This window comes from Pseudorca crassidens, chromosome 5 (assembly GCF_039906515.1).
Source record: "Pseudorca crassidens isolate mPseCra1 chromosome 5, mPseCra1.hap1, whole genome shotgun sequence".
Taxonomy (NCBI): domain Eukaryota; kingdom Metazoa; phylum Chordata; class Mammalia; order Artiodactyla; family Delphinidae; genus Pseudorca; species Pseudorca crassidens.
Window position 1 is genome coordinate 78433819 of NC_090300.1, and position 14632 is coordinate 78448450.

At 34.6% G+C, this 14632-nt stretch overlaps 1 protein-coding gene across 12 annotated transcripts in view; it reads left to right on the plus strand.

Moving 5' to 3' along the window:
• The window catches only part of LRCH3 (leucine rich repeats and calponin homology domain containing 3), a 115869-nt gene that overhangs the window by 34142 nt on the left and 67095 nt on the right, over positions 1 to 14632 (plus strand). For 11 of the 12 annotated variants that reach the window (XM_067738605.1, XM_067738608.1, XM_067738610.1 and 8 more), the window contains exons 2-4: positions 8013 to 8157; positions 9763 to 9889; positions 12934 to 13039. In XM_067738605.1, the coding sequence (XP_067594706.1) occupies positions 8013 to 8157; positions 9763 to 9889; positions 12934 to 13039 (378 nt within the window). The remainder of the gene's footprint in view (positions 1 to 8012; positions 8158 to 9762; positions 9890 to 12933; positions 13040 to 14632) is intronic. The other variant, XM_067738615.1, reaches the window with a different exon arrangement.

Sequence of the window (14632 nt, forward strand, 5' to 3'; positions counted from 1 at the left end):
GAGGTGTGACGGGGGAAGGATCTGCTTCCAGTCTCCCTCAGGTTGTTGGCAGAATTTATTTCCTTGCAACTGTAGAATTCACAGCAGCTTATTTCTTCAAATTTGGCAACAGAGATAGGACAGATCAGATAGACAGTCCTAACCACAGGAATGACATCACATCATCTTTGCAGTATTCTATTGGTTAGGAGCAAGTTAGTTACTTTTGAAGTCCCACCTACACTCAAGTGGAGGAGGGGGTATTATACAAGGGTGTAAAAAGGGATCATGGGAGTCACATTAAAGTAAGTCCACCAAACCAACCAAAAGAAGAGATCTCAAAGCAAATTACAGTACTGGGAATGGAAGAAGTAACTTAAGAATTATAAAAAGTTTGATTTATCAGGAAGGTAATAATTTAAAATTTGGGGGACTTCCCTGGCGGTCCAGTGGTTAAGACTCCATGCTTCCACTGCAGGGGGCACGGATTTGATCCCTGGTGGGGGAACTAAGATCCCACATGCCACACGGCATGGCCAAAAAAAAAAATTGATAATAATAATAATAATTTAAAATTTTGTAGGTACCTAATAACAAAAGTCCAAAATACATAAAGAAAGGGTTAAAGAATTAAAGAGAGAAATAGATACATAGCAATAAAAATGAAAGACTAATATACCCCTCTCCACATAGCAATAAAAATGAAAGACTAATATACCCCTCTCTCTCAGCAGTTGATAGAAAAAACTGACCAAAAAAAAATCAGTAAGGACGAGCCTTGAACAATGCAGTTAAACAAATGTGACCTAGTAGACATAACTAGAACATTATGCCAATGTAGAATAAATATTCTTGTCAGACTCACATGGAATATGTATAAAAATGGACCATGTGCTGGACCGTAAAGAAAATAAACAAATGAGAGGATTGAAATCACATAAAGCATGTTCTTTTACCGTATACAGTTGTTAGAAATCATTAACAAAAAAGATAAGTAGAATATCATTATATGTTCAGAAATTAAGGAATTCATTTCTAACAGAATGAGATGAAATCATAACGGAAATTAGGAAATATTTTCTAATTGAATATTCTAATTAAAAAATGTATATAAAGACTCATGAGATACAGCTAAGGCAGCACTTAAAGGGAATTTTATAAAAGCTTGAAGTGCATATTTTTGGAAAGAAATAAGTCTAAAAATTATTGAGCTAAGCCTCCATCTCTATAAATTAGGAAAAGAATAGCACAACCCCTCTCCCCCAATGAAAGGAAGATGATAAAGGTAAGAACAGAAATTAACAAAATAAAAACTGTACAATGAATAGGGTTAACAAAGCCAGAATGGATACTTTGAAAACACTAATGATATTTTCAAATCTCTGATGAGATTGCTCAAGAAAGAAATAAGGTACAAAAACCGAAGTCAGAAATGAAAATAGAGCCATCCCCACAGATGCTGTAAACATTAAAAAAATAAAGAAGATATTATGAACAACTTTATGCTAATAAAATGGAAAATTCTGATGAAAATAGCAAACTCCTAGACTGTAATAACTGAAAACTGGTTCAAGAAAATATATATAAAACTTTAATAGTCTTATTAATATTAAAGAAATTCAGTCAATAGTGAAAAATCTTCCTTTAGGGAAAACATAGGCCCAGGTGGCTTCACCAGTGAATTCTAAGAAGCTTTTAAAATGAAATCATTTGAAAGCTGTATAAATCCTTTCAGTCAATAGAAAAAGAGGGAATACCCCCAAACTAATACATCATGACTAAATTTATTTTATCCCAGGAATACAAGATTTAACATTAGAAAGTAAATTTAATATCATACTGATAGAATAAAGTTTTAATAAGGAAAAAAATCAGTTCTACACGAATGGAATAAATAATAGTGGAATAAAGAGTAAAATTCGATATTAATGTAGTAAAAGATTAAAATCCTATGATCATCTCAATAGATGGAGAAAAAGAGATTGATAAATATGACATTTGTTACTGATAAAAAACTCCTAGCAAACTAGGAATAGAAAGAAATTTCCTTAATCTGATAAACAATATCTACAGAAAACCTTTGAAATTGGGAACAAGACAAGAATACCTTCAATTACTGCTTTTATTCAACATTATACTAGAGGTCCTAGCCAGCACTGTAAGGGAATTAGATGGTAGATAGATAGATAGATAGATAGATAGATAGGTACGTACGTACGTACATACGTACGTACGTACGTACATATCAGAAAGGAAGAAACAAGCTTTCATTATTCACAGAACTAGGTAATCGTGGATTTGGAGCTATCCAAATGAATCTACAGATAAATTTTATAGACTAATAAAAAGATTTATCAAAGTTGCCAGGTACAAAATCAATATATTGAAATCAATTTTATTTCTATGAGTAACTAATGGTTAGAAAATAAAACTTGAAAAATATATATCATTTATAAAATCTTAAAGACCTGTGAATAAATCAAGTAAAGGTGTCATTTTTTCCCAAATTGATGTTTGATTCAGTGCAATCTCAGTAAAAGTTCGAACAAGTGTTTTTATGAGATATAACAGGCTCATTCTAAAACTTACAAGGAAATGCAAAGGACCTAGAAAGCCAAGACACACTTGAAGAACTACAAAAAGGAAGGAATACCTGTCCTACTAGAAGTGATGTAGGAGTACATCACTCTACTAGATTTCAGGAATCATTGTAAGCTATAGTAATTAAGATTGTGTAATATTGACATAAGAATATATAAGTAGTGCAATGGAACAGATTAGAGAAGCCCCCAAACAGGCCCATACAAATGTAGGCACCTGATATATGACAGGTGTTATAGGGAAATAGTTGGGCGGGGGGAGGTGATGATCTTTTCAATAACTGTCACTGGGATAAATGGGTATCCCTGTAGGAAAACATGAAATTGGCCTCCTACCTCACATCATACTAGAAAATAAATTCCTGGTAGATTAAATGTCAGACTCTAAAACCTTTAGAAAAGAATATCTTTGTGACCTTGGAGTAGGGAATGATTTCTTTTAAAACTGCAAATACCACTAACCATAAAGGAAAGGATTAATGAAACATTTTACTCTATTAAAATTAAAGACTTTCATCAGAAGACACCACAAAGACTGTGAAACTTCAAACTACAGAGTGGGAGAACATATTTGCAACACATATAACTGATAACAGTCTCATATTCAGAATTTATAAAGATGTCCAACAAACCAAAAGACTTGAGCTGGTACTTTACAAAAAGAGAAATCTAGATGGCTAATAAACATATGAAAAGCTGTTGTACCTCATTAATAATCAGGGAAATGAAAATCACAATGAAATGCCACTGTATAAAAATCTTTAAAACATAATAAATATTAAAACATCTCAATAACAAGTATTAGCAAGGATATGAAGCCACAAGAACTCTTTGTACATTGCTGGTAAATGTGTAAATTGGTACAACCTCTTTGGAAAACAATTTGGCATGCTCTTTTGAAGTTGATGATACATAAATCTTATTACACAGCATTTTCTCTCCTAGTTCAGTGTGTAATCGAAATGTTCATCAGTAGTAGAATGAGTAAATAAATTGTAGCACATTCATATAGAATAGTATGAAGACAGTGAAAATGAAGGAACTACTGCAGTATGCAACTACATGAATGAATCTCAAATGTTGAGAGAAGGTCACAAAAGAAAACACATAAAGTATGCTTCTACTTTTAGAAAGTTGAGAGGTGTGCTAGGCAGAATTATGTTCCCCCCACCTTAGGATGTAGGGTGTAGGGATTAGTCTACATCCTAATCCCTATAACCTATGAATATGTTGCACTACATGGCAAAGGGGAATTAAGGTTGTTCATCAGCTGTTCTTCAAATAGGAAGATTATCGTTGATTATTTGGGAGCAGGGAGAGATGAGCAAATCAAAGGATCCTTAAAAGTGGAAGAAGGAGGCAGAAGAAGGAGACCCACAGAGATGGCAGCATCAGAAGGACTCCACCTGATATTGCTGACTTGAACATGGAGGAATGGGGCTATGAGCCAAAGAATGTGGACAGACTCTAGAAGCTGGGAAAAAGAAGAAGACAGATTTTCTCCTAGAAGCTCCAGAAAGAATGAAGTTCTGCTGACACTTTTTTTTAATAAATTTATTTATTTTATTTTATTATTTATTTTTGGCCTCATTGGATGTTCATTGCTGTGTGTGGGCTTTCTCTAGTTGCGGCGAGTGGGGGCTACTCTTCATTGCGGTGCGTAGGCTTCTCATTGCGGTGGCTTCGCTTGTGGAGCACGGGCTCTAGGCGCCTGGGCTTCAGTAGTTGTGGCACACAGGCTCAGTAGTTGTGGCACACAGGGTCAGTAGTTGTGGCGCAAGGCTCAGTAGTTGTGGCGCACAGGCTCAGTAGTTGTGGCGCACAGGCTTAGTTGCTCCTTGGCATGTGGGATCTTCCCAGACCAGAGATCAAACCCGTGTCCCGTGCATTGGCAAGCAGATTCTCAACCACTGTGCCACCAGGGAAGTCCCTAAGGAGCAGTTTGTAATTGAAATTAATTTCTTTCATTTCTTCAGTTTTTAAAATCATACTAACAATTTAAATAGGAATTTATAAAATAATTTTTGTTGTATTTTGTATTAAATAAGTTATTTACCATGTGATTCTGTAGGAAACTTTTTTTTTTTAAGGGAGGGCAGCAAGCGTGGGTGACAGTTTACAGCTGCATCTTTTTTTTCTAAGCAGAGGTCTTCTTAGAAGCCCATATGATTTAAATTTATTTATTTATTTATTTATGGCTGTGTTGGGTCTTCATTTCTGTGCGACAGCTTTCTTTAGTTGTGGCAAGGAGGGGCCACTCTTCATTGCGGTGCACGGGCCTCTTACTATCACGGCCTCTCCTGTTGCGGAGCACAGGCTCCAGACGCGCAGGCTCAGTAATTGTGGCTCACGGGCCCAGTTGCTCTGCGGCATGTGGGATCTTCCCAGACCAGGGCTCAAACCCGTGTCCCCTGCATTGGCAGGCAGATTCTCAACCACTGCGCCACCAGAGAAGCCCTGTAGGAAATTTTTATTTGTAAATATTTGATGCCCTCTGTTACCTGGGCTTTAACTTTTTCCTAATGAATACAATATGGGGAGGCATTTTGGTAAGATGGTGGTCTTTCCCAACTTCAATTACTAACTACTACTTCAGAGTGAAGCAACTTGGAGGCTCACAGGCTGGTGGGACCTGTAGGGAATATGTGAGTCTGGGGGATATACTGGGATCCAAATGAAAATAAGAGACAAAAACCTATGGCAGTTATCAAAACTTTTGAGTTCTCAGGAAGAACTGTGCCCCAGAGGGGAAGCTTAGTTCCAGTGCATCATGGAGCTTGCTTCCACTGTTTTGATGTTGAATGCCATTCATGGTACTCTAGCAGCTTGATCTGAGCTCCAAAGATGAGGCAAGCCATGAATTGGCAAAGGAAGATAATTCATTTAAAGGAACTCCAGCAGCCAGAGAGGATGAACACGGATTACATCTAGAAGAAGTGACTTCAATGAAATAGAACTATTCGAAGAGATAGATGACAAGTTTAACAAATAAAACAAAACAGAATGTTCCAGTAATCCCGCTCCTGGGCATATATCCAGAGAAAACTCTAATTCGAAAAGATACATGCATGCACCCCAGTGTGCATAGCAACACTATTTATAATAGCCAAGACATGGAAGCAACATAAATGTCTATTGACAGATGACTGGATAAAGATGTGGTGTGTGTGTGTGTATGTATGTGTGCGTGTGTGTGTACACACACACACACACACACACACAGTGGAATATTACTCGGCCGTAAAAAAGAATGAAATAATGCCATTGCAACAACATGGATGGACCTAGAGATTATCATACTAAGTGAAGTAAGACAGAGAAAGACAAATATCATATGATATCACTTATATGTGGAATCTAAAAAAGTGATACAAATGAACTTGCTTACAAAACAGAAACAGACTCACAAACGTAGAAAACAAACTTATGGTTACCGAAGGAGAAAGGGGAGAGAAGGGATAAATTAGGAGTTTGAGATTAGCAGATACGAACAGCAAGGTCTTACTATATAGCACAGGGAACTATATTCAATATCCTGTAACAAACTCTAATGGAAAAGAATCTGAAAAAGTATATATATATCAAGTTTTATGAATCACTTTTCTATTCACCAGAAACTAACACAACATTGTAAATCAACTATGCTTCAATTAAAACAAAACAAAACAAAACTAAATTATCCTGAGATTCTCAAGAGAAACAGGGTGACATGCTTCTAATCATAGCATGAAAGAATTAAAAAGTGAGGGGAAAAACTTTTCTATATATTAATTTAAGGAGAGAATGATTACTGTTGAGACTCAGATTCGTGGTTTGGAACATTAAGTGGAAGAGTACATCAAAACAGAAAAAAAATATAAAGAAGGAGAAGGAGCAAATGGAGGAGATGCAACAACTAAAGGTATAATAGAGGAGAATTTCTCTGGTTTAAAGAAGGATTGAAAGAACCAACTGAGTTCTGGACCAGAGTGTTAATTTAAGGGTGGAGGGAGACAAAGAACAAGCTGCTTACAAAGGAAAAATAATCAGATATGTGCTGGACTACTCAGTGTGACACTGGAAACTAGAAGATAGTAAAATAACGTCTACAGATTACCAAGAAAAGAATTGTCTATATATACCTAGCTGAAATATCATTCACTTGTTATGGTGAAAGCAAGGTACTTGCAGATGTGCAGGAATTCAGATCCTCCATCTAGGGAAAGTTAAAGGATTCTCACCAAATAATTCTCAACAGAGAATTTAAGAGGCAGAAGAAGAGAGAAAACAGTAGAGATCAAATGAATCTCACAGTGTATTTAATTAAATCTAAATGGTTAATGATAGAGTGACTGTATTTCAGCATACATCTTTGTCCTCTTCATTTTCTGAAAGTTTGCAGCTGATGGAAAAGCTTGATTTGACTCAGGTTCTGTCCCTTTGGCAAGACCATAAATGATGTTCTGTTCTTCTAATGGGGGGCATATACTTTCTGATTATCTTTTTGTAAAGAAAACAGTCATTAATACTCAATTCTGGATCCATTAATTCATTGAGAGTTGCAAAATGCTATATTCTAGCATTATTTTTCATTTATAGCTAGAACACTTATATAAAGATGCTTTCCTTTATCTATTTGGTTACTCAGTGATACAGTTCACATAGGGAAGGCAAGGTAAATGTTTGCTTCCCCCCCGCCTTTATCAGCTTACAAGGTAATTAATTGGTTCTTTATCATCTTTTGGGGAGGATAAATTCAGTAATATGTGATAGATTTCAATTCGCTGCAATTATTATTATTGTTTTTCGCTGCAACTATTATCTTTATTGAAGCTCAGATTATCTCATCTTTAGCCAGTGGGAGCAAAGATGGTTCCTGAGTGCTTTTGACATGACAGTGATACTTTTTTGTTTTTGCGGTACGCGGGCCTCTCACTGTTGCGGCCTCTCCCGTTGCGGAGCACCGGCTCCGGACGCGCAGGCTCAGCGGCCATGGCTCACGGGCCTAGCTGCTCTGTAAAGAAAGGGGCAATATTTTTTTTTGTTTCGTTTTGCTTCGCTTTTCTGAAAACCTTAGAATGTTGTCTGAGCTTTTGGGAAGGTGGATTTTACGGATCCATTTGTTTTCTAGGATATTTGGTACTTAGCATGATCTGTGATGTAATTTTTAAGCTGGTATTCCTTGCAATTTATGTTACTTGCAAAGAATAATGGTTTTATTTTTTAGTATGTGTAGAGACCCAAAAGGAATCAGCGTTTCCCAGCAACAGGTATAGAGGCATATGTTAAAATGGTTTATTCAATCATTTAATATTTGAATATTTAATCTGGACCAGTCTCCACAATAGGAGCTCTAGGAAATTCAAACAATTATGAAACCTGCTTTTTTATTTAAAATTTCAGTAAAATAAGTTCCAAGGATTGATTTTAAACTTAATTTATTTTTTCTTTCAGATCTGTCACGGAATCGCCTCTCAGAAATTCCCATAGAAGCATGTCACTTCGTTTCTCTTGAGAATCTCAATTTATACCAAAATTGTATTCGGTATATACCAGAGGCAATTCTAAACTTGCAAGCTCTAACGTTCTTAAATATTAGGTAAGGATTTTTTCTTTTTAATTTTTAGTTTTGTGTGATCTTTTCAATTTTCCTCTTCCCTTTCACTAAAATTTACATTATCTGGGGAATTCCGTGGCGGTCCAGTGGTTAGGACTCCATGCTTCCACTGCAGAGGGCACGGGTTCAATCCCTGGTTGGGAAACTAAGATCCCACATGCCATGCGGCCAAAAAATAAAAATAATAATTAAAAAAAAATTTATATTGTCTGTTTATATCAGCAGTATCTCGACATATTCTTAGACTAAATTAGCAGTATTTTCTATATCCCTCTAGTTTCTCCCTTTGTCTTTGTGTTTGTAATAATTAACAAACTCTAAGAGACATTAGCCTAATAGACTTGGAGCAGTCTTGTAGCAGTGGTTTTCCGATTACATTTTCGAGTAAGCTTCATCAAATGAGAATAGTACATCTGAAATTACTTTGTTTGGTTTTTGTGATTACGTATTTTTGTGTACTAAGTTCTGAATATATAAATGCATTTATTCAACTCACCTACTCCATTTTTTCACATCTTACAAGAATTCTTTTGTTATTTTATTTCATTATAAAAGTTATAAATGTTGACTGGAGAAGATAAACAAATGTAGAAAAGTAAAGGAAATTCATCAAAATGTTGTGTCTGAGTTATATAATTATAGGTGAACTTTTACTTTTTTGTAGGCTTTTAGTCAAATTTTTAAATGAGTTTTTCCCCTTCTCATTAAATATCCTTTGGAAATATTTTTATATGTAATCATTTTAATGCACAGTTTATATATTTCTGAAACTCATTTTCCCTCTCGGATATTTATTCTCTCAGTTTTTTCCCATGATCAAAGTAGCACTAGTAGACAGTTTTGTATGTGAATGTCTAATTATTAGATTTTAAAAGTTTTAAAGGCTTATGATCTGTGTTAGTAAAATCATCAAAGATCTTGAAAAGGGGGGGGCAATTGTTACTAAGGATTAAGATGTTAAATCTGCATAAGTAAAATTTTAACTTATTTTTATCCTAATGATAGATGTGTTTTTTACTTTCAGTTCTGATTTGTATATTTTTGTATAAATAAAAATTCCTTACCTATCCTTCAGTTAATATGATATATTTGAAATCACAATCTGTCCCTTATTTCCCATAGAATTATATTTGGGTCGTTTATGTACATTTGGTTATAATAATGTAATGATGAGGGAAGTAAATTACAGACACTTTGTATATAACTCTTTGGAAGGAAGAGGAGAGGATGTTAGTTATCTACCCTATTTTAAAATCATTTTTTCCTATATAAATTTAATAAAATAATAATATGTTTTATTTATATGGCACTTCATTATTTACAAAGGAGTTTTGTGGTGCAAGAGTCCTGTAAGCCCTGTGATTTACAGATGAGGAATCTGTGTAGGATGCAGATAAATTAAATGCTGTGCCTAAAAACACAAAAGCTGACAAGTGAGGAAATGAAGACTTGAACTCAAATCTAATATCCTGTTTGTTCCTTGCAAGACTTAACTTTGTTAGTATACTTAGTATAGAATGAGAAAGATGGCAGTTTTTTTCCTTGAGTGGTGGACTCTGACTTTTCTTTTTCTACTTACCCATTTAGTCGAAACCAGCTATCAACATTGCCAGTACACTTGTGTGATTTACCATTGAAAGTCTTAATTGCTAGTAATAACAAATTGGTCTCACTTCCAGAAGAAATTGGACATCTCAGACATTTAACAGAACTTGTAAGTTAATATTTCATTTTTTGATTGTTTTGTATATATGTGTGTGTGTGTGTGTGTATATATATACACACACACACACACACACACACACACACACACTCTTTTGTGTTTTTGAGTTATTTTCAAGTACTGATAATGAAGTTTTACTGATTGATGAGCTCTCAAGTGCTTCAACACAGAATTAGGAAAGAACTGAAAGTACAAGTCTTATCAAAGTCTAATCAGGTTCTAATGAATATTAAGTGATTTCTATGTTATTAAACTTTTGAGACATAATTTAATAAAGGGTTTGAATTTTTTAAATTAAATCTTGTTAATAGCATCAATATTCTGATTTTTGGTTAGTGCCTATAGGGAATGGGCAGTACAAAGGTCAGGTTTACTTTTTTACCTTATAGGCTATCTTTAGAACCTAGCTCCCACTCTAAAGTGAGCTATTCTTTATATTTTCTAAGAAGCTTAACCTTCACCTACCACTTCTTGTTATTCTTGAGTGCTTTTGTTCTGGGCATGGGAATAAGACTTTTCTTATTTAATCACCACAATAACATTATGAATTGTTATCATCATATTATAGCTGAGGAAACCAGCACTCAAGATAGGTTAAGTAATTTGCCAAAGGTTCCAAAGGTTCCATAACTGAAGTAGAATTTGAAACCAGTCTACCTTAACTCCAGAACCTATGATTCCTATTTCTGAAATGGTCAAATACAATTATGTCCATTGAGATTTGGGAGTATAATTCCATGTAGGTTTATTAACAAAGATGTATGTACATCATAAACAAAAAATAAATACAGTTGGCCTTCTGTTTTTGTAGGTTCTGCATCTGTGGATTCAACCAACGGTGAATCAAAATATTTTTTTAAAAAATTTTCTGGGAATTCCATGGTGGTCCAGTGGTTAGAACTCTGCACTTTCACTGCCAAGGGCGTGGGTTCGATCCCTGGTCGGGGAACTAAGATCCCACAAGCCATGCAGCATGGCCAAAAAAAAGAAATAAAATTTTTTTTCCAGAAGTCTCTACAAAGGAAAATTTGAATTTGCCGTGTGTGACAATTATTTACATAGTGTTTACCTTGTATCAGGTATTATAAGTAATCTAGAGATGGTTGAAAGCATACAGGAGGATGTATGTAGGTTATATGCAAATTATGCACCATTTTATATGACACTCGAGCATCCATGGATTTTGGTATCCTCGGAGCCAATCCCTTGCAGATACTGAGGGACAACTGACTGTACACATAAAAGTCTAATTGGACCACATGTTGGGTCACTTTTTTTTTTTCAGGTGGATTATGAATATAAAAGGTCACATATAAGAACTCACAAATATATTAAATTTAGAGTCTAGATACTAGACCACTATTTAAACTTTCTGTTTCTAGTTATTGAATCCTAAATGCTTTAAAGATAGATATGTCTCACAGAAGGTGCTTTTAGCTTTCTATGAAAGAAGTGAGTTGTTACTTCAGTCATAAAAAACAGCTTGTGGCAGAGTAAAAATTAATAATCGTAATGCTCCTGATTCCCTCGTGGGTCTTTCTGCAGCATCCTTATTGCTTCTTTTCCTTTTTTTTCCCTTCATTTTTTTTTTTTAGTGGAAGTAAAGTGCTGTCTTTCAACATACATAATTTCTGAGAGAGATATTATAGATTGCTATTCCCTTCTGGTTCAGACTCAATCTTCCTATCCTTTCGACTTCTTTATTTATTTATTTTTTGGCTGCATTGGGTCTTTGTTGCTGCACACGGGCTTTCTCTAGTTGCAGCAAGCAGGGGCTACGCTTCATTGCAGTGCAGTCTCTTGTTGTGGAGCACGGGCTCTAGGCATGCGGGCTTCAGTAGTTGTGGCTTGCGGGCTCTAGAGCACAGGCTCAGTAGTTGTGGTGCACGGGCTTAGTTGCTTCGTGGCATGTGGGATCTTCCTGGACCAGGGCTCGAACCCATGTCCCATACATTGGCAGGTGGATTCTTAACCAGTGATCCCTTGACTTCTTTTAGAACCCTTTTAGCTTTGATACCTAGAGCATTGGGCTAAGAAGTCTAGCTTCTGATTCTACTTCAATCATGAATGGGTAGGAAAGGTAAAAATAGTATTATTTCTTTCTGAGAATATTTTGGGAAAATTTAAAAATAATGTCTGAAGCTTATTGAAGTTTTTTGTAAGTGGTCTTTTCTAATAACAAGTCTCAGTATTTTCTTTTTATTTATATATTGGAGGAATTTTAAGTGTTACTGTGGCATCTTAGAGCTTTTATTAACCTAGACAGCTTCTTGTTGCTATGCATGGGTTTACAAATTCTGGCTTGTCTCAGAATTATGGAATCCTGAAATTATCAATCTTGGAACCTTGGAGTCAGTCTCTTTTCAGAACCAGTGGAATCAAGCTATTTGCCAAGATACCAGAAGGCCTACCTAATATATGTATTAGAATCAGGTTGATGAGCTGCTAATAGAATAGTATCTACTTTTTCCATAGCCTTTGAGTTATATGTACTTTATTATTTTTCCCTCATGTTCAGTTTGATAAAGAATGATTTGAGTCATCTTCAGTGCATTTTTATTTTATATTCTTGAATAGTTGAACTTGTATTTTGAGAATGGGATTTCCTTTCAAATAATTTTATCATTATAATTTTTATCATAGTTTTGTTTTTTCTTCTAGTTTCTTTAGAACAATATAAAATAAAAATATTGTCCTAAAGATCTGTTTTAATACCTTTATTTTTAACCTTTTCACCAACATTTTCATTTGATCTGATATTCTAGGCCTCCTGTCCACATCTTAAGTCATTTAATTTTAGTTCTGCTCACAAAATTAATGTAGATCTATATACAGTGTATAGAGTCTGTCAAAAGTCTATACATTTTAAAAATTAAATGCTATTGCAAACTATGGGATTATTCTTGGACACAGAATCATAGTATTTTTTACAACAAGAGGGGTATTATCTTGTCCAACCTCATTTTACAGATAGTTTAAAGCATGCAAGTTTGTAATATTAGTACAATTCTTTACTTTGTATCTTTTTGAAATAGGATGTGAGCTGCAATGAAATTCAAACAATCCCTTCCCAAATTGGTAATTTGGAGGCCTTGCGAGACCTTAATGTAAGAAGAAATCACTTAGTACGTTTGCCTGAAGGTAAGAAATTGTGAAATAGTTTTTTTTGTTTTGTTTTGTTTCTTGCCTTTTTATTTTAAAGATCTCTCAGACTGATGGGCACTTCAAAAATGTATAAAAGTTACAGCCAGTATTTGAAATGTAATGGTTTCTTTAATATGTGCTATCTGTTCCGTTGTGGATTTTAAAAGCTAGACTCTTCAGTGAAGAGCTCCAATAACTATTTAACAGTGATTGTAATTTTAGATCCTGTTAACTGATATAATCAATAACTCAGGGTAAGATCACTGGAAATTTCAGTTGGCATAACTACTTAGGAGAAACATAACATGTTTTTGATAAGGGAATAGTTTAGTATAATGAAAATATTCCTGCAGTTAGCACTGACTGACTTAAAATGGACTTGATTTGAATTTAATAATTTTATCCTTCACTGGAAATGTTCAGATAGAGGCTAATTAACTGTGTGGAGGTGATGTGTAAAATGAATAATGAATGGAGTGAGAGACTGCACTAGGAGACTGGTTGTCTTAGGCTGACTATAAGTTCTGGTACATGTATTTGAATGATAAAAATGATTAAACAAATTAATTAGGTATAATTGATCAATCGTTCAAAAATATAAATTCATGAAAGAGAAAGCTACAAGAGAAAGTGAAAATGGTGAAAATCATTATTTTATTAAATCAGAATATATATTTCTTTAATTTTATTATGTAAAATTTCATATCTAAATGAGAGCAATGAATCACCCAACTACATCAGTCATTAGCTCATGGAAGTTCTTGTTTCAGCTCTACTCCCGTCCTCTTTCTCTTGCTCTGTCCTCTACATTAACTTGAAACAACTTCCAAAAATTCATCTATAAACATTTCAGAATGTCTGTCTCAAAGATAAGGAATCTTTAGAAGATGTTTTCGTGACAGTGATTATCTAGGTTCTTCTACAAAATACGACTTTTAATGTACAGTAAATATTGAATTAACTAATGATGCTTTTGCTGCATTGTAGAATCCAGATGTTTATACCAATTTGATCCTGTATGATACTGAGTTCTAATATACTAGTGTGTGTAGCTTTGACATTTTTTGATCCCGAGTAAGCGTCTCAGAAAGTGATTTTCATTCCACTTTTATACATTTACTGCAACCATGCTACCCAAAATCCTGCATATCTTTCCCCTCAGTAGGCTTGTCCAGTAACCTTTATACCTTTTATCTTCAGAGCCTTCCTCATTTCCTCCTGGTTCTGCCTTCTACCACCTCAGCAGGGGGAATGCAGGCCATTAGCAGGACCGACCAAAATCATGACTGACATATAACTCAAAATTTCTATCAGGATTACCCCTCTACTCAGGACCCACCTACTGTGGTTGATCTTTAAAGGCTTACTAATACAATAATACTGACTTAATATGAAATTAAATAATCAAAACAATTGAGGTTTTGGTGAAAATGAAAATCCGGGATTTCAGATGATGATTGCAGTCTGATAGTTTTATCATCTAATTTATTTCTCTATCTTATTTTGAATGCATATTACCAAGAAAATTGTCACACAGATAGTTTCAAATTTTTTTTGTAGACTTATCTTGTAATCTCAGCATACTCAGTT